The 21,434-nt window shown below is 42.2% G+C and overlaps 1 protein-coding gene across 1 annotated transcript in view; it reads right to left on the bottom strand.

Moving 5' to 3' along the window:
• Positions 1–3,368: 3,368 nt before the first annotated feature.
• LOC309563843 (uncharacterized protein) overlaps positions 3,369–21,434 on the bottom strand; it is a 105,943-nt gene continuing 87,877 nt past the window's right edge. The window contains exon 2 of the mRNA XM_082268478.1: positions 3,369–4,658. Coding sequence (XP_082124604.1) covers positions 3,376–4,584 — 1,209 coding nt within the window. The 5' untranslated portion in view covers positions 4,585–4,658 and the 3' untranslated portion in view covers positions 3,369–3,375. The remainder of the gene's footprint in view (positions 4,659–21,434) is intronic.

Raw genomic sequence — 21,434 nt, 5'->3', positions numbered from 1 at the left:
TGACAACTGAAAAACGCCCATTGGTGCTGACTTGACGCTGGCTAAATGTCTGTTAACGCTGAACTGATTTCTGACACTTTCATGTGGCACAAAGTCCTAATTAAAGCTTCCTTGACCCCTCTTCACTGAGGTAGCTACTTGTAAGACTGCTACATTGCTTAACACTTCAGGACCCGCACTGGCACCCTCTTTCCCGCACACTTATCTTCAGGGCTTAATCGCAGGCACCCCCTTTCCAAGCCCTCTCTACTGGTTAGCTGGCTCCTGGATCCCTGCGACATTCTGGAGTGGTCCCCTATCATAGGCAGACCCCTGGGAAGTTTACAGTACTCAGGACACTGCTTTCCTGGAAACTTCTGCCCCAGCAGCTCCACTCGGTGCTCAGCACACTGGATCCCTCTCTGCAGCTCAGCTCAACCTTCTGTCCTTCAGGCCAACCCCCAAGGACACATTTTCTAGCGCTGACAGGAGGAGAGACAGCCGCTACCCTCCTCCTGGGACTCTGCTTCCTGCCAAAGACTTGTGTCGCTCCTATTAGAACGGGTCCTGTGCTAATCTATGGCAGGCGACCCACGGCGACTTGTCAGGAGACCAAGTCGCCTGACAAGTCGCCCCAGTGTGAACCGGCTCTAAAACAGCTGTATATCTGTATGCCATTTCCATGACCCACCATCAAAAAAACCTTCAAATGACATTCCCCTACTCATAATGATCACAGTGATACATACAGTAGGTGTGTTTTTTGCTCTTTGTACCTGTATTAGGGTAAAGATAGTAAAAATTTTGGGTTTTTTTTTTTTTTGTTTCTTTTTGCCCTACCTGAACACACTGACACTTGCACTGACACTAAATATTATTATTATTTATTATTATTACACAGGATTACACAGGCCGTTTGTGCACGCGTTACAATATAAAAAGGGACAGTACAGTCACAACAAAGTTCAATACAAAACAAATAGGAGGGCCCTGCTCATGGAGCTTACAATAAAAAGGGAGGGGGAGGTGGTACAAAAGGTAATAGCTGCAAAAAAAATATTTTTTCTTTCTTAACTAAACACACACTGACACTAATATTGCTACTAACTGACACTAACAATGACACTAACTGACACTAAAACGACCACTAACGGACACTTACCCTGCTACTAATTGATACTTCCCTGCCACTTACACTAACACTCAATGAACTAGATCAACCCTTGATCTAGGTAGTCTTTATTTTTTTGCAGATGTTTTTTTTTTTTTTCATGCACAATCTTTTCCTCTAGAGAGGAGGAAACACAATGGGATTGATTTACTAAACTTGGAGAGTAAAAAATCTGGTGCAGCTGTGCATGGTAGCCAAAAAAAAACCTGGAAGTTGATGTTTTTTTTTATTCCAGATTTAGTAAATGAAACCCAAATTATCTTTTCCTCCTTGCTAGAGAAGAAGTCTGTTGTTTCTCCTCTTCACAAAGAACACAGGGATGGGCTATAGAGTGAATTATCACTGTGACAGCCATATCACAGGTTGTCACAGCGATCATGTGATTGGGAGATTCCGATTGTTAGTATAAGCCCAAGGGGCTGTCACTGACAGCCTGATGTCAGTGCTGAGAGAATGCAATTGAGCATGGTTCCAGTACAAACAAAGGAACACATATATGCAGCACCCAAGGTAAAAGCCCACTTCCTGGATGCTGCATTTATGTGTTAAAGCGGTGTTCCAGCCTCCCCCTCCAAAAATTAAAAGTCAGCTGCTACAGTATGTGTTGACTTTTAATATTAGGACACTCTCCTGTCCTGGAGTCCAGCGATGTCGGCACCCCGGCCAATGTTTCCATTGGCTGTCGGGTGCTGCTGCCGCCATTGCCGGTAGGGGAACCTGGCAGTGAAGCCTTGTGGCTTCACGGGTGGGTCCCTACTGCGCATGGGCGAAGTTCGCTGCGCATTTGGATTGGCTCGGCAGCAGGGGAAGGAGGAGGGGCCCAAACTTCAGAGGGACGGCACCACTTCCCGGAAGTGGGGAAGGGTACCTGTCAAAAACAGGTACCCATGCCCCCCTCCCCCCTGAAAGGTGCGAAAGGTGGCACCGGAGGGGGGGAGTAAGCAAATGAGTGGAAATTCCACTTTTGGGTGGAACTCCGCTTTAAGTAGTCATAAAGGAGCTAAGTGACTTTAGGGAGCAGGGACTAATGTATGGGGTTCTTTAGCCTCTGTAGAGTACTCTGTCAATGCTATATAAATACAAAAAATAATTAAAGTTAACATTGCATCTGCTGTTATGTTTTCTCATTATTCTTCAATAAAATTTTGGGAAAAAAAAATAATTAAAGTTGTTGAAGTTGACTTGAATCAAATTAAAAAATATACACTAAAATATCTGCAACTAGAGTAAATTTCAAAAACATGTTTATTTTAAAAAAAAAGCAGTGCTAAGTATGAATAGTTACATTAAGAAGAAAACCCATGGAACCAAGACCCAGTGAGCATAAGCAGGGAGAAATGACTTTTTGGAGATGTACATTAGCACCTTAAACTCATATTTGGTGGGAGTTCCTTTGAGATTAAGTTTTCCACTCCAGTTTTCTGCCTCTTTTATAAGAGAGACCTCTCAGACATCAAATGCAGCAAATAGACTGATTCTGAAGTACTTAGGAGCAACCTGTGCTAAGAGTAGATAAAATATGTTTGATGGAGGAAATTACTATCCTATAGAAATCAGATTGTCAAGCCTATTACCAAACCTGTGCAGCTGTGCAGCAATTGAAATAATTCCAAACCATGCAAAAACCTTTTGGAAACCATTGACCACACTGATCTATTAACCCAAAGAGTTATGCAGTTAATATCTTGTTCTCCAATAGAAAGTACACATAATATGGATATCTCTGCTTTGACAACAACCTGACTCCGCCCCTTCCTCCTGTGTCTCTCTGTCTGTTTGTCTTGTTTCAAGGGAATTGAGGTTTTAGTCTCTGAGTCTTCCTCAATTGTGTACTGGGGACTCTTTGCCCCATTATTACTATTATTACATGTTTTTGTATGTTTTTGGAAAATGTTAATGAAACTTTATTGAACAGAAAAAATAATATTTTCTTTCTTTTCCATCATTCCAAAAAAACATTTAACTTGGAACATGTAAAAAAAAAGCTGAAAATAATCAGTATCATGGCTCCATTTACAGTATGACTTTCATGGCTTTAAACCTGTTCATTGTGAGGGATGCACATGTATAGACTCAAAGAACAAGGTAACAATACCAAACAAGTCTTTGGAATGAATGGGATGTATCTCTGTACATATCCATTGGCACTTTTAGAAAGTGGTAGTTTTTACAAGTCTTTATCGTTAGAAATGAACACAATAGAAGTTGGAATTGCCAAACTTAAATCATTTTTCTATATATAGCTGAGTGGATACATACTGGCAGAAGCAGATCCCATCTTCTATATGTCCAGGAGAATCTTTGCAGCTGAAGGGGAAATGTTTTCTGGCCAGGCAGCAAGCATAATCAGAGGAATAAGTGATGATGGCCTTCTCCCACATATTTGTGGCCAATGTACTACCATGACCAAATGTAGTGTAAAATGTCTCCATGCACTGACACAAAGATACATAGACAAAGTGCAACTGCTCTCTGGATGAGCAACCTGCAAGAACAGAATTTTTACTTAAGATAAGATTTGCCTGGCCAGTCTTTATCACCATTTTTCTGTTCACTAGCTTAGTCTGTCTGACTTTCCAGTAACAAACTTTAAAACACAAAGTTGGCATCAGCAACACGACAGCCATTGCAATGAGCAAAAATGGTAATATGTAAAAAAGATCTATATTTTTTGATGTGATTAGATAAGGCAACACATATAATCCTATAATAATAGATATTGGTAAAATTAATAAAAGAAGCAACACTAATTGACAGGCTTTATAACGTAAAAAAGAATTGGAAGGAGAAATATCATTAACAATCTCAATAGCTTCCTTAAAAATTGTAGCGTCATCCAAGACTGCCCTAAGTGAATCGGGAACAGAATCAGAAGCAAAGACCCCAGGTTGCCAACTTTCCCCTTTCTCATTGAGAGAAGGCAAGGTAAGTAGGCTTTTCCCAGTGTACAAGAATGATGGCTGATAATGGATTAATGTAGAATGAGCCAGCTGGCTGTTATTGCTCAGAAGAACTTGGGTAAGTTTATTAAAGAATTGCTCATCATCAGCTTCTAGGTAAGTTAAATGGCTGAGATGAAGAGGTATTGGGCATGGCTTCAGCATAATAGGAACAATGGCTTTTTTTATCATGCAGTCCTGGAACATAGACAGGTTGGCTTCAAACAGACACCAACGGCTGCGTACAAAATCTGGACTTAACACTATCACAGTCTTTTGGCTGCTCTGGATACATTCTACCATATTATCTATAATGGTCTTCCCTGGGACAAAGTCTCTTTCATGAAAACAGATCTTCAGGTCAGGAAATGAATCCTCCAGTTTATGAATAAGTCCAGTTACCCAGATAGAATCCCCAGTGCTGTAGCTGATGAAGACATGGTACTTGTCATCTTTTCTCAGAGCAGGAATGGAAGGCATTGCATCACAGCTCATATTTTGATTGTTGTTCTTGAGTCCTCTTTCAGACGGCTTTTCAGGAGTGAGGTTGCCTTGTTTGTATGTGCAATCTATAACAAAGGTCAGAAATTAGTATACAGAATGATTAAACAATCAGTTTAAATTCTGTTTAATTACTCTCACTGCCTAGTGCAATACTTAAAACTAATATATAACTTTACATAGCTTTAAGTGATAATTTAAAGGAGATGACAGAGTGGGATGAGTGCTCTTTGAACAATAGTTCATAGATCTGAACATTTACTACAGCCATTTCAAGGGAACCTAATCTCTCCGTATGCTTAGAATGGAAATATTCCAGCAATAGGAGAAAAATTATTAATGATGACGACAGCGACAATATACTGCGATTGTCCCTCATATGTAGACATGTGCTGAATGACTGGTTGAGTGTTAACTTTGTTGATGAAAATATTTTGATCATATTTTTTGTCAGCGACATGTTTCCAGTGACAAAAACTAAATTAAAATCAATTAGAATGTTCATCAATTGATGAAAACTTGCAGAAAATCAAATACAATTTCCGTCAGCGAACGAAAACAAAAATGTGAGGGAGGGACATTTAACCACGCAAACTTCTGCTTTCCTCTGAGCACCGTCTGTAAAGCCTGTGAGTGTTTCCCCTTCCAGCAAGCAAGGCAAGGACCGTAGCATGCTTAGTGCTGTGTCCTGTTAGTAGAGATGGCCTTGCAGTTCGCCCATAGGTCGGTTCACGGCGAACTTTGCTCGTTGGCTGTTTGCCGAACATATGGCGATATTCGCGGCTACCATATTCTTTTACTTGGTGAAGAACTTTGACCAATGACACATCCATCAGGTGGTACAGGACAGCCAATTGAGACATTTCAGCACATGGATATACCCCCTACCTTATAAATAGACCTGATCTGGCTGTCATTTTACATTCTGTCTTTTGTCAGTGTAGGGTGAGGTTGCTGTGTGGAGCAGTGACGGACTTTTAGTGACACAAATCACTAGCTAATAGGTCCACAAAAGTCCTTTTAAGGACTGGTATAGGTGTACTATTGTTTGGTGTGCAGTATATAGGGGTGTAAAACACTTATAATATACTTTCTAATATAGAAAGCATATTTTAGTGGATTTGTATTGTGTAGCATTCTGTCTTTTGTCAGTGTAGGGAGAGGTTGCTGTGTGGAGCAGGGACAGACTTTTAGTGACACAAATCACTAGCTAATAGGTCCACAAAAGTCCTTTTAAGGACTGGTATAGGTGTACTATTGTTTGGTGTGCAGTATATAGGGGTGTAATACACTTATAATATACTTTCCAATATAGAAAGCATATTATAGCATATTATAGTGTATTTGGGTACTGCAGAAATTTTGCCTGTTTTGTTGCGTTAACTCTGCTACACACAGTGACAAAAGTTACTGGGAAATTTTTTTTATAACCGGTGTCATAGACCAGTGGCCCCCCGAAACGACAGATTGAAGCAGGGTGTTATATAACAATATACTTTCATAATAGTGTATTTGTATACTGCAGAAATTTTGCCTGCATTAACTCTGCTACACACAGTGACAAAAGTTACTGGGAAATTTTTTTTTATAACTGGTGTGATGGACCAATTGCTGACAATAGTGTTGCCATCTGCAGCCTTTGCAGTCAACGCATAAGTCACGGTAAGCCCAACACTCACCTAGGGACGACCACCTTAAGAAGGCACCTGAACTCCCATCACCAAGCCCAGTGGGAGCAACGCCGTCAGAACCCACAAAGCCACACTCCAGGCTCTCATCATCTAGCCTCTTCTCCTTCTCCTCTCTCCTCACAATTGTCCTCCACTCCATCTTCCATCATGCCGTCCTCACGTTGTTCTGTAAAAAGGCAGGCTTCCGTGGCCCAAATGTTCGAGCGTAAAAAAATGATGACGCCGGATAACTCTCCTGCCCAACGGTACCCAGATCAGCCCAAGGAGGTTGGTCCCCGTTGTTGCTGTCTACTCCGAGATCTTTAATGTTAGTGGTGGGGAAGGTGACATCGATGATGCAGAGGCAAAATTTCTGCACTACCCAAATACACTATTATGAAAGTATATTGTTATATAACACCCTGCTTCAATCTGTCGTTTTGGGGGGCCACTGATCTATCACACTAGTTATAATACTTTTTTCTAATTGCATTTGTCACACTTTGTAGTTGTAGTATCGCTGCAGAACCACTCACCAGTCACAATGCTGCACAATACAAATCCACTATAATATGCTTTCTATATTAGAAAGTATATTATAAGTGTATTACACTCCTATATACTGCACACCAAACAATAGTACACCTATACCAGTCCTTAAAAGGACTTTTGAGGACCTATTAGCTAGCGATTTGTGTCACTAACAGTCTGTCCCTGCTCCACACAGCAACACCTCACCTGGCATGTCGAATAGGTTCTGGGGATCTTGGGTGGTGCAGCGGAAGAGACGATAGCAGTGGAAAAGGAGGAGTCAGCTGAGGAGGAGAGGGAGGATGGAGTAGGAGGAGGAGAAGAAGAGGCAGGCCTGCATGCAATCCATGGAGGTAAAACCAAATCTACATGGGTGCCATGGGTTACATGCTTGACGGTCGTCAGAAGGTTCACCCAGTGGGCAGTAAAAGTTATATACCTTCCCTGCCCCTGTTTGCTAGACCATGTGTCTGTGGTCAGATATATCTTGGCACCGACACTGTGTGCCAGAGATACATTCACTTGCCGCTGAACATGGCCATATAGCTCTGGGGTGCCCTTCTGCGAGAAATATTTCCTTCCTGGGACCTTCCATTGTGGTGTTCCAATGGCCACAAATTTTCGAAAGGCCTCCGAGTCCATCAGTTTATATGGCAGTAGTTTGCGGGCTATCAGTTTCAGACAAGCCAGCGGTCAACCCTTGGGCAAGAGGGTTATCCGGCATCATCATTTTTTTACGCTCCAACATTTGGGCCACGGAAGCCTTTTTCGAGAAACATGAGGACGGCATGATGGAAGGTGGATTGGAGGACAATTGTGAGGAGAGAAGAGAAGGAGAAGAGGCTGGACGGTGAGAGCCTGGAGTGTGGCTTTGTGGGTTCTGACGGTGTTGCTCCCACTGGGTTTGGTGATGGGATTCCAGGTGCCTTCTTACGGCAGTCGTCCCTAGGTGAGTGTTGGGCTTACCGCGACTTATGCGTTGACTGCAAAGGCTCCAGCATCAGGGAACGCATAGACCGACAGGTGTCCGACTACATCGGGTTAACGGCTGATGTGGACGCTCTGAGAAGTAATACACCCCTGGACTACTGGGTGGGCACGCTTGACCTCTGGCCAGAGCTTGCACAATTTGCAATGGAACTGTTGGCTTGCCCCTCGTCCAGTGTCCTGTCTGAAAGGACGTTCAGCGCAGCAGGGGGTATCGTGAACGATAAGCGCACTCGCCTAGCTCACAACAGTGTTGACTACCTCACATTTATAAAAATGAATGAGGCATGGATCTCAGAGGAATTCCACACATGTGACCAGTAGACCATGTTTGATTCAAATTCCTCATGACAGACCACAAATCCCCCACCACCCATAACAATTCATGGTCCCTGTCTTAGATAAATATAGCGGCATAAAAGGCCTTTTATGTCTGTTGAGTGCCTAATTTTTGCGGCCTGTAATGGCCGACACTTATTTATCCTGTGAATGCCTAATGTACCACCAATCACAGAATACAAAGTTCTTTGCTGTCAGGTGAACGCCTGTTGGCAAATTTTTGGGGCCTGTACTGTCCGACACTTACTTCTGTATCCTGTCAATGCCTAATGTACCTCCAGCCACAGAATACAAAGTTCCTTGCTGTCAGGTGCATGCATGTTGGCTAATTTTTGGGGCCTGTACTGGCTCTACACTTATTTCTGTATCCTGTCAATGCCTAATGTACCTCCAGCCACAGAATACAAAGTTCTTTGCTGTCAGGTGAACGCCTGTGGGCTAATTTTTGGGGCCTGTAATGGCCTACACTTATTTATCCTGTAAATGTCTAATGTACCTCCAGCCACAGAATACAAAGTTCTTTGCTGTCAGGTTATCGCCTGTGGGCTAATTTTTGGGGCCTGTAATGGCAGACACTTATTTATCCTGTGAATGCCTGTTGGATTGCTACCCGCAACTGTTTCTCTGTGAGTGGAAATTCCTCTGCCAGCACACGCAAAAGCAGAATGCAGCATTTCCCGAAGCAAGGCCTGGAAGTGCTGCATTCTGTAATGGTGGTAACATTTCCACCATTTTTTGTTTGTACCAGGGGTCTAAGTACGTTGCCACCTAGTATAGGTCCTTGCCCTTTATGCTTTTTATACGGGGGTCCCTCTTAAAACACTGGAGCATGAAGGCCACTATTTGCACTAAACTGGAAGCGGTGTAGTGGCCTGGCTCCTGCTCATCATCCAGGATAATGTCGTCCTCATTCTCCTCCCCCCCATCCACGGACAACACCAGGGATCCCAGAAAGGTTTTAAGCATGCTCTTCTTGCTCCTCCTCATCCGCCCCGGCACCATTCTCCTCTGACTCCTCTTCAGACTCCTGTTGTTGACTTGTCTCATATGGAGTAGCCCCCCCAGCATTGCTACTTCCTCATCTTCCTGCTCCTGCTCCTCAATGGCTTGATCAATGACACGACGCAATGCACGCTCCAGAAAGAAGGCGTAAGGTACAATGTCACTGATGGCGCTCTGGCTGCGACTGACCAGTTTGGTGATCTCATCAAATGGCCGCAGAAGTCTGCATGCATCGCGCATGAGCAGCCACTAGCGAGAGGGCAAGAGGGTTATCCAGCGTCATCATTTTTTTACGCTCCAACATTTGGCCCACGGAAGTGTGCCTTTTTCCATAAAAACTTGAGGACGGCATGATGGAAGGTGGAGTGGAGGACAATTGTGAGGAGAGAGGAGAAGGAGAAAAGGCTGGACGGTAAGAGCCTGGAGTGTGGCTTTGTGGGTTCTGACGGCGTTGCTCCCACTGGGCTTGGTGATGGGAGTCCAGGTGCCTTCTTAAGGCGGTTATCCCTAGGTGAGTGTTGGGCTTACCGCGACTTATGCGTTGACTGCAAAGGCTGCAGATGGCAACACTATTGTCAGCAGCGGACAGGTTAAAAAAAGCCCACACTGCCTGGGAGCGGCAGATGTGACCGTACATGGTTGATGGTTTGCTCCTGATACATTACCAGTCTGGTTTGTCCCTCCTGTGCAATTTAAGTTAGGCCTGCTTCTCCTCCCTATCTGCTGGTCCATCTCTCCCTCTGAACTCCCCTCCTCTTCCTCATTTGTGGGCACCCATGTGACGCCCATAGACACGTCATCATCGACGTCACCTTCCCCACCACTAACATTTGAGATCTCGGAGTAGGCAGCAACAGCGGGGACTAACCTCCTTGGGCTGATCTGGGTACTGTTGTCAGACTGCTGAGTGGCGGCTGTTGCTACCTCCTCTTTCTGATCCAATGTCAACAATGGCTGCGCATCGCAAATGTCTTGTGATCGATCGGAAAATATTTCCTGTGACTCAAGAGGAGGGTATATGGTGGGGGTGTTGGTGGTGGTGTCTTTGCGGGTGCACACAGCAGAGAGTGAAGAGGGTGCAGATAGAGAGGATGAGGAGGGCGCAGAAGAGGAATGCTGAGTGAGCCACTAAACCAAGTCTGGTGCGTCCTTTGACATAATCAAACGCACCTTCTGCAACTTCCCATTTTGGCTCCGGCCTGGTGCTCCTGCCCTACCACCTCCACTCCTGCGGAAGGGCCTGCCTCTTCCTCTGCCTGTCATTTTTTAGATGACCCTGTGACAAAAGTCTCTAGAGAAGCGCAGTATATGTGGAAGAAGGTATATAACACCCCGATTCAATCTGTCGTTTTGGGGGACCACTGGTTTATCACACCAGTTATGAAAAATATTTTCTAGTAAGTTTTGTCACTGTGTCTAGCAGAGTTAATGCAGCGAAAGAGGCAAAATTTCTGCAGTACCCAAATACACTATTATGAAAGTATAACACCCCTCTTCAATCTGTCATTTTGGGGGGGCACTGGTTTATCACACCAGTTCTGAAAAATATTTTCTAGTAACTTTTGTCACTGTGTCTAGCAGAGTTAACACAGCGAAAGAGGCTAAATTTCTGCATTAACCAAATACACTATTATGAAAGTATAACACCCCGCTTCAATCTGTCATTTTGGGGGGCCACTGGTTTATCACACCAGTTCTGAAAAATATTTTCTAGTAAGTTTTGTCACTGTGTTTAGCAGAGTTAATGCAGCGAATGAGGCAAAATTTCTGCAGTACCAAAACACACTATTATGAATGTATAACACCCCGCTTCAATCTGTCGTTTTGGGGGGCCACTGGTTTATCACACCAGTTATGAAAAATATTTTCTAGTAACTTTTGTCACTGTGTCTAGCAGAGTTAATGCAGCGAAAGAGGCAAAATTTCTGCAGTACCCAAATACACTATTATGAAAGTATAACACCCCGCTTCAATCTGTCGTTTTGGGGCGCCACTGGTCTATCACACCAGTTTTAAAAAAAAATTCCCAGTAACTTTTGTCACTGTGTCTAGCAGAGTTAATGCAGCGAAAGAGGCAACATTTCTGCAGTACCCAAATACACTGTTATGAAAGTATAACACCCCTCTTCAATCTGTCGTTTTGGGGGGCCACTGGTCTATCACACCAGTTTTAAAAAAAAATTCCCGGTAACTTTTGTTACTGTGTGTAGCAGAGTTAATGCAGCGAAAGAGGCAAAATTTCTGCAGTACCCAAATACACTATAATATGCTTTCTATATTAGAAAGTATATTATAAGTGTATTACACCCCTATATACTGCACACCAAACAATAGTACACCTATACCAGTCCTTAAAAGGACTTTTGTGGACCTATTACCGAGCGATTTGTGTCACTAACAATCTGTCCCTGCTCCCCACAGCAACCTCTCCCTACACTGACAAAAGACAGAATATAGATAGTACACCTATACCAAATATCAGTCCTTAAAAGGACTTTTGTGGACCGATAACCGAGCGATCTATGTCACTGACAATCTGTCCCTGCTCCACACAGCAAACCTCTCCCTACACTGGCAAAAAGCAGAATGTAAAATGGCAGCCAGATCAGGTCTATTATAAGGTAGGGGGTATGTCCATGTGCTGAAATGTCTCAATTGGCTGTCCTGTACCACCTGATGGATGTGTTATGGGTCAAAGTTCTTCACAATGTAAAAGAATATGGCCGCCGCAAACATCGCCATATGTTCGCATGATCGGCAGACAGTGAACGAGCAAGGTTCGCTGCGAACCGACCACCGGGTGAACCGCAAAGCCATCTCTATTTATGAATATGTTATATAACAGCTAAATCTTTGTCTGTAATTTGTTCAAACCTCAATACAATAAATAATAACATGTTATTAGATTTAATTCCAGGAGCATATAATAAATTTGCAAATTCTAGAGAAATCCTTTAACCACTTGCCGACCGCCGCACGACTATCTACGTCGGCGGTCAGCCCCTCACAGGCAAACTAACGTAGGGCTACGTTGCTTGCTTGTGAGGGTCTAGGGAGCGAGCGCGCGCCGACGGAGGCGCGCTCCCGCGTGGTCACGGACCCCCCGCGCGTGTGACCAGCGGACCCGATGTCCGCCGGCCACTCGGCGATCGGCGGGGGAGAGGAAGAATGTCAGGCAGCTTGTGTAAACAAGCGACCTGTCATTCTCCTCGCTGTAAAGACACTGATCACATGGATCTACTATGTAGATCCGTTGATCAGTGTCCTTACAGCTCAAGCCACAGCCAATCACAGTAGAAAGCACGCCCCTAGAGACACACACAGCCCCTCCCTCCCAAATAAAGTTAACCCCTTCACTACCAGTGTATTTTTACAGTAACAGTGCATATATATAGCACTGATTACTGTAGAAATGTCACTGGTAACCCCAAAAGTGTCAAAAATGTCAGACAAGGGTCCGATCTGTCCGCCGCAATGTCGCAGTACCGCAAAAAAAATCGCAGATTGCCGCCATTACGCGTTAAAAAAAAAAACAACAAAAATGACAAAAATCTTTCCCTTTGTTAGTAAACGCGATAACTTTTGCGCAAACCAATCAAAATACGCCTTTTGCGATTTTTTTTACCAAACATAGGTAGCATAAAACAAATTGGCTGAAAATGTTAAAAAATTTAGATTTTTACATTTTTTTGGGGGGGAATTTCATATAAAAAAATGTGAAAAATATTGCTATTTTTGCAAAATTGACGCTCTTTTTTTGTTTATAGTGCGTGATCAAAAAATCGCACAGGTGATCAAATACCACCAAAAGAAAGCTCTGTTTGTGGGAAAAAAGGGACGCCAAATTTGTTTAGGTACAGCGTCGCACGACCGCGCAATTGTCCGTTAAAGTCACGCAGTGCCGAATCGCAAAATACCCCCTGGTCGGAATGGGGGTAAAATCTTCCGGGGCTTAAGTGGTTAATTATGTATTACAGCTTAACTAAACACATTAAAGTTTAGTCAACTAAAATTATTTTAGTCGACTAAAATGTACTGGAGATTTTAGTCGACAATACAACAATACAACTAAATACAACTAAAACTAAAACAATTCAGATGTCTAAAATACGACTAAAACTAAAATGGCATTTTTGTCAAAAGACTAAGACTAAAACGAAATTGAAATTTGACGTGAAAACATTAACACTGTATACAGGGACCTTACCATATTGTCTTTCCTTGGAAATTGAAGACTGAGATGCCATTCTAAAATCAACTGCCGAAGAGTCCCAGCTCCGTAAGATTCAAGCCAGCGCAATCTGTGATTTCGAGGAAATAGAGAGAAACTTTGAGAAAGGTCTAGAAAAGATTAAGGCCTAGTCTAATTTTTGAAATCTACTAATAAACTTTTTTTAAAACTCGGTTTTTAAACTAATTAACGAGACTTGCACCCATTTTTGTCTTAAGTCTATTTACCTTCATCATCAGGTAAATAGACTTAGGACATTTCTAATGTAGCCGTTTGGGAGCTGCAGATCAATATTTATGTAAAAATGTTGAAGACCAGTAAAAGTAGGTAGCAGCACTTACCCGCCTTGAGCAGGGACATATGTCCAAAAAGAGAGGTGTTTATTCTATTCAACGTTTCATTTGATTGCAGTACATCTTCATCAAGTCAATGAGGCAAGTGAATGTGCAAATGTTTATGCCCCTAAATCTCTCCACCAAAACGCCTACTAAGTAATGGTATCACACTATACAATTAAAAAGGTGCTGGCTGAGGCAGCACAAACAAAACAATAATCACAAAAGTGGCAAATGAGTTAACACTTAAAGTGTAGATGAGTGATCATCATGTGCATAGCAGCCAACTTTCTAAAATGGGAAAGAGGGACACTTTTAACTTCAGCTTTTTGGACATTTTCTGTTATGACCATGTAATCTTGTGGGTAGGGTTGAGCGAACCCGGACTGTATTGTTCGGGATCGTACCGGACTTTTGGGTGTTCGGTACCCGGACACGGACCCGAACATTTCACTGTATGTTCGGGATATAGTCCATTGTTCGGTAATTTATTGCATGTTTTGGCGCGGTTTTAATGGCGCAGTTTCAACAGCTGCAAGGCAGCCAATCAGTAAGCGTTTAACTAGTGTGCCCTTAGAAGCCATCACAGCCATGCCTACTAATGGCATGGCTGTGATTGGCCAGTGCAGCATGTGTCTCAGCCTCTATATAAGCTGGAGTCACATAGCACTGCACGTCACTCTGCTTTAACTACTGTAGGGACAGGTTCCTGCTGAGGGAGAGATAGGAGATTATTGTAGGGGCAGGCTGGAGATTGCTTTCAGGGAAAAAATAGGAGAATCTTCTTTAATCATACAGCGATCTACATTGATTTTATTGTGTGGGGGTGCAGTGCACAATCTTTTTACCCTGACCTGAGCCCAGTGAGGAGGAGAAAGGAGAAAAAAAAAAACTTTTATCAGTCTGTTAGGTTGGTGGCGTGCAGCGGCCATGTAATGCAAGCTCAGTGCATATGTGCTTAATCTGGATTTAAAAAAAAAAAACGTTTTTTCCTTCATATTTTACAGTGACTTACAGCCTTTAGACACTGTTGTTCTAATCTGCTATTCAACAAGCACCAATTTAAGGGGAAAATAATTTTTTTTTTCAGTTTTTAGGGAAAAATCATTATTTTTCAGTTTTTCATTCAAATGTTTTTGTTTATTCAATAGCGGAATAGAACAACAACAGTATCCAAGCTATTAGGTGTGCAGCGTGTAGCGGCCATGTAATGCAAGTTCATTGCATATGTGTCTGCTTAATCTGGATTTAAAAAAAAAAAGAAAAACGTTTTTTCCTTCATATTTTACTGTGACTTACAGTGTTTAGACACTGCTGTTCTAATCTGCTATTCAACAAGCACCAATTTAACCACTTAAGCCCCGGAGGATTTGGCTGCTAAAAGACCAGGGGTTTTTTTGCGATTTTTTACTGCGTGACTTTAACGGACAATTGCGCGGTCGTGCGACGCTGTACCTAAACGAATTTGACGTCCTTTTTTTCCTACAAACAGAGCTTTCTTTTGGTGGTATTTGATCACCTGTGCGATTTTTTGATCATGCGCTATAAACAAAAAAAGAGCGTAAATTTTGCAAAAATAACAATATTTTTCACATTTTTTTATATGAAATTCCCCAAAAAAAATGTAAAAATCAAAATTTTTTAACATTTTCCAGCCAATTTGTTTTATGCTACCTATGTTTGGTAAAAAAAAATCGCAAAAAGCGTATTTTGATTGGTTTGCTCAAAAGTTATCGCGTTTACTAACAAAGGGAAAGATTTTTGTCATTTTTGGTGGTTTTTTTTTAACGCTTAATGGCGGCGATCTGCGATTTTTTTCGGTACTGCGACATTGCGGCAGACAGATCGGACCCTTGACTGACATTTTTGACACTTTTGGGGGTACCAGTGACATTACTGCACTAATCAGTGCTATACATATGCACTGTTACTGCAAAAATGACACTGGCAGGGAAGGGGTTAACTTTATTGGACAGGGAGGGGTTAAGTGTGTCCTAGGGGCGTGATTCTAACTGTGCAGGGACATTGCTATTGGTGTAAAAGCAAAGATCAACAGTTCTACATAGTAGAACTGTCTGATCTTCATTTTTACACAGGGAGAACTGACAGGCGGCTTGTTTACACAAGCCGCTCAGTCTTTCTCCCTTCACAGGAGCGATCGTAGTGTGACTGGCGGACATCGAGTCCACCGGTCACATGCACTGACTTGTCTGTGAATGAGCCGCGGCGGGCGTGCGCCTCGGCGGGCGCGCGCCTGCCCGCAATAGGCTCGCCAGTCAGTGACAGGCGAGTGACGTATCGATACGTCACTCTGCCTGGCCGGGGCTGACCGCCGCAGTATATAGTCGTGCGGCGGTCGGCAACCGGTTAAGGGGACAATTATTTTTCAGTTTTTCATTCATACTTTACTGTAACACTGTCATACAGCGGTTAGACACTGCTGTTCTAATCTGCTCTTCAAAAATCACCAATTAAAAGTGAAAAATAAAAAATTTTCATTCATACGTTACTGTGAGATACACCCGTTGGTTAAATTGCAGCCTAGTCTGCATATGTTACCGTGAGATACACCTATTGAATACTGTTGTTGTATTCCGCCTTTCAATAAAAACCCATTTAGGGGAAAAAAATTGAATTGCGGCCAAGTCTGCATATGTTACTGTGAGAAAGACCCATTGGATACTGTTGTTGTATTCCGCCTTTCAATAAAAACCCATTTAGGGAAAAAAAATTAAATTGTGGCCTAGTCTGCATATGTTACTGTGAGATAGACCCATTGGATACTGTTGTTGTATTCCGCCTTTCAAGAAAAACCCATTTAGGGGAAAAAAATTTAATTGCAGCCTAGTCTGCATATGTTACTGTGAGATAGACCCATTGGATACTGTTGTTGTATTCCGCCTTTCAATAAAAACCCATTTAGGGGAAAAAAATTTAAATTGCAGCCTAGTCTGCATATGTTACTGTGAGATAGACCCATTGGATACTGTTGTTGTATTCCACCTTTCAATAAAAACCCATTTAGGGGAAATAATTTAAATTGCAGCCTAGTCTGCATATGTTACTGTGAGATACACCCATTGGATACTGTTGTTGTATTCCACCTTTCAATAAAAACCCATTTAGGGGAAAAAAATTTAATTGCGGCCTAGTCTGCATATGTTACTGTGAGGTAGACCCATTGGATACTGTTGTTGTATTCCGCCTTTCAATAAAAACCAATTAAGGGGAAAAAAATGTAATTGCGGCTTAGTCTGCATATGCTAGTGTGAGATACACCCATTGGATACTGTTGTTGTATTACGCCTTTCAATAAAAATCCATTTAGGGAAAAAAAAAATTAAATTGCGGCCTAGTCTGCATATGTTACTGTGAGATAGACTCAGTGGATACTGTTGTTGTTTTCCGCCTTTCAATAAAAACCCATTTAGGGGAAAGAATTTAAATTCCAGCCTAGTCTGCATATGTTACTGTGAGATACACCCATTGGATACTGTTGTTGTATTCCACCTTTCAATAAAAACCCATTTAGGGGAAATAATTTAAATTGCAGCCTAGTCTGCATATGTTACTGTGAGATACACCCATTGGATACTGTTGTTGTATTACGCCTTTCAATAAAAACCCATTTAGGGGAAAAAAATTTAATTGCGGCCTAGTCTGCATATGTTACTGTGAGGTAGACCCATTGGATACTGTTGTTGTATTCCGCCTTTCAATAAAAACCAATTAAGGGGAAAAAAATGTAATTGCGGCTTAGTCTGCATATGCTAGTGTGAGATACACCCATTGGATACTGTTGTTGTATTACGCCTTTCAATAAAAACCCATTTAGGGAAAAAAAAAATTAAATTGCGGCCTAGTCTGCATATGTTACTGTGAGATAGACTCATTGGATACTGTTGTTGTTTTCCGCCTTTCAATAAAAACCCATTTAGGGGAAAGAATTTAAATTCCAGCCTAGTCTGCATATGTTACTGTGAGATACACCCATTGGATACTGTTGTTGTATTCCTCCTTCCAATAAAAACCAATTAAGGGGAAAAAAATGTAATTGCGGCCTAGTCTGCATATGCTAGTGTGAGATACACCCATTGGATACTGTTGTTGTATTACTCCTTTCAATAAAAACCCATTTAGGGGAAAAAAATTAAATTGCGGCCTAGTCTGCAAATTTTACTGTGAGATACACCCTTTGGATACTGTTGTTTTTTTATTCTGCTATTCCATAAACACCCTTTTAGGGCAAGATCCTAAATTAGAGAAATATGAGGAGAAGGTCAAATAAGGGATGTGGCCTGGGTCGTGGTGCTGCTGGTGGAGCTCCTGTTGCAAGGAGAGGACATGGTAGATCTGTGCCAGCTACACGCACAAGTGAAACACCTTTCTCAGCTGCGAGTAGGCGACAGAACCTGCAGCAGTATTTGGCAGGGCCTAATGCGCCTCTACAAATGTTGAGGCCAGAACAAGTACAGGCGATAGTAGATTGGGTTGCTAACAGTGCCTCCAGTTCCTTCACATTGTCTCCCAGCCAGTCTACTGCTGAAAGGTCAGAGTTGGCACCTGCAGCCGATGTCCATCAATCTTTCACCTCACCCCCTTGCAAATCAGTCAAGCAGTCTGAGCCCCAACTCATGCAGCAGTCTCTTCTTCTTTTTGATGACTCTGTTAGCATGGTTTCCCAGGGCCATCCACCTAGCCCTGCCCCAGAAGTGGCAGCTTGCACCGATGCCCAACCACTTATGTCTCAAAATGAGGACATGGGAGGACCATCGCAGGACATCTCGGATGATGATGAAACACAGGTGCCAACTGCTGCGGAATTCCGAATTGTGGAGACCAACAAGGAGGGCAGGGGTGAAGACTGGGTGGAAGATGATGTGGAGGACGATGAGGTCCTTGACCCCACATGGAATGAACGTCATGCAGGTGACCCGAGTAGTTTGGAAGAAGAGGCGGTGGTCGCACAGAGCCACCAGCACAGCAGAAGAGGGAGCAGGGTGCAAAAGCGGAGCGGCCGTGCCCTAGACACTACGCCTGCTACTGCCCAACGCAGCAAGGGACCGAGCACACCAAAGCCAGCTCAAAGGAGTTCTCTAGCGTGGCAGTTCTTCAGACAATGTGCTGATGACAGGACACAAGTGGTTTGCACGCTGTGCAATCAGAGCCTGAAGCGAGGCATAAACCTTCTCAACCTGAGCACAACTTGCATGACGAGGCATCTTAGTGCAAAGCACAAGCTGCAGTGGAGTAGACACCTCATGGCTGGGGGCGTTATCACAGACAAGCGCAGCCGCCTGTCCAGAGCCAATGTGGACAAGCTCACGTTCATTAAAATTAACCAGGCATGGATCCCACAGGACTTGTCCGTACCTTCTGCAGAATAGACATGTATACCGGCCTTACCCAGCCATTGTTGTATTTTTGATCTTTCTCACTCTTTTGGGGTGTATCCTAATTTAAAAAATACATTTAAAATTAAAAACAAAAACCAGTGTTGGCTACCTCGTCCTATTCCACTGCCGCTTCCACCTACACCGCCACATCCACCGCCACCTCAACCTCCTACTCCATATGGGCCTCGTCCTCCTAGATCAAGATGATTATTTTTTATTTTTCAGTTTTTTATGTTATTTTTAGTTATTTCCCTATTCACATTTGTTTGCGGAGCACTTGCCATGCTCTTAAGAAGATTTTGCTGCCATTTGCAGCCCTCTAGCCCTTTCCATGTTTTTTTAGAGCCATTTTAGTGCTCAAAAGTTCGGGTCACCATTGACTTCAATGGGGTTCAGGATCGGGGTAAAGTTCGGGTTAAGTCCGGGTCTCTGTATCCTGGTAACCAATTTGTTTACCACCGCCATGTTGTTATCTGTATTGAAGCCGTCCGGCGGCCATCTTGGTACACACCTTGCCAGATTACTCGAGTATAGCCGGGGCCAATAGATCTCTATTGATACAGCAGGCCCGTGGTTAACTCATCATGTGAACTTCCTCTGCATATACGGCAATGGCGATGCTGATTGAAACAGCATGCCTTAAAAACACTTTTTATTAATAATACATAAAACCATACTTTGCCTGTACTAAAACCGTATGTGTGTACATATTTAAACTTGTGTCAAGAAATGACATGTAAAACTGTAAAGTGAATGTAAAAAACTGTGTTTATAAAACTCTGTATAAAAACTGTATAATGCTGTATGAAAATGCCCAGGAGAACACCCTGCAGGGGGCGCATGGGTGAAACTGCCACATGGCGTGTGATATTCAAGCCGGCCAAATAGTTGACATATGTGATGCTTGAAGAAAATAGTAATAAATAAAAAATAGTAATATATAAAAAAAATAGTAATATATATAAAAAAATGCTGGAAAAAATATTGGAAATAATATGCTGGAAAAAAGGGTACCCCCTCCCCCCTTTTTTTCTGGAGATGTTTATACCCATTTTTATTTTTTCCAGCATATTTTTTCCAATATTTTTTCCAGCATTTTTTATATATATTACTATTTTTTATATATATTACTATTTTTTATCAGATAGTATCTGGAACAACATCCAGCATGCTGGCACTTTAACACTACAGCACAGTGTATTTTATTATATTTAATATCACCTATTTCCATTATCTGCTCAAAACAGTCTTTCAGGTAGCAACTGGAAATAACATCCAGCACGCTGGCACTTTATTACTATGGCACAGTGCACTTTTTAATATCACTCATTTCTCACTGCCTTTGAAATACCTCAGCACAGTGCACTTGTATAATATTTATATGGTTTTATGCTAATGCTATTGGGGCATGACCCAACACTTCAGCACAGTGTACTTTTTTGAATTTTATGACTTTTATGTTTGAGGCTACTTGGTTTTTAGGTATCAATATTGGATTAACACTATAAATATTGACTGAGGTTCCAACAAACAGACAGATTTTTATGCAGTGGTAGCGCCATTTACCAACACCTTAACAACCCCTATAATAATTTTAGGTTCCTCATTTATGGTTTACCCTAAACTGGTGAGTTGTGAAGGCATTCATGGCATTACCTTCTGAATATTTTGAGTATCCTAGTTTTTCGCCATGCATACAGTTTTGAGGGCTGACATATTTGATATCTATTTACTCAACACTACCTCCTTTTTTTTTTTTTCTTTGGCACACAGAAATTCTGGATTAAATTGTGCTCATGTGCACTAAAATTAATTTTAGTGTATTTTTTTGTTTCTGAAAATATATGTAGCCCTGCTGCCTGGGGAGTGGCTTAGTACACACACATCCTCCTCACTTCTGTTGCTCTGAGTGTTGTCCAACCTACTTGACACTATCGGTTCTGACATTTTGAATGATTAGACATTACCAGATTGCGGTAAAGAATCAAATTTACTTATCCTTAACTTGCGCTTAGTAAAATGCACAAACAGTTTCCATAAAACATTCAATACAGGAAGATCAATGATAAAAGAGATCCTGAGTCCCCAACCTAGAACTGGATGAGATTCAGCACTCAGGATCTAAAAGAACAATCCTAACATATACATATATATTGCTATATAATGGATTAATGGATGATCAATATATTAGTAATCTGTCAATATATTACTTCTCAAATAGAATGCGAGAGTGACCACAAAATCAATGCTTTACAGTAATAAAGTGTAACTCCAGACTACTGCTAACTTATCTCAGTGACTCTAATATTCTGAGGCTAGACTATATATATATCAGAGTGCACTCTGTATCCTA

Source organism: Pelophylax lessonae (assembly GCF_965119305.1).
Source record: "Pelophylax lessonae genome assembly, chromosome: 9".
In the NCBI taxonomy this organism is placed as follows: Eukaryota; Metazoa; Chordata; class Amphibia; order Anura; family Ranidae; genus Pelophylax; species Pelophylax lessonae.
The sequence above is the reverse complement of the archived record's forward strand: the minus strand, read 5'-3'. Positions and strand labels throughout refer to the sequence as shown.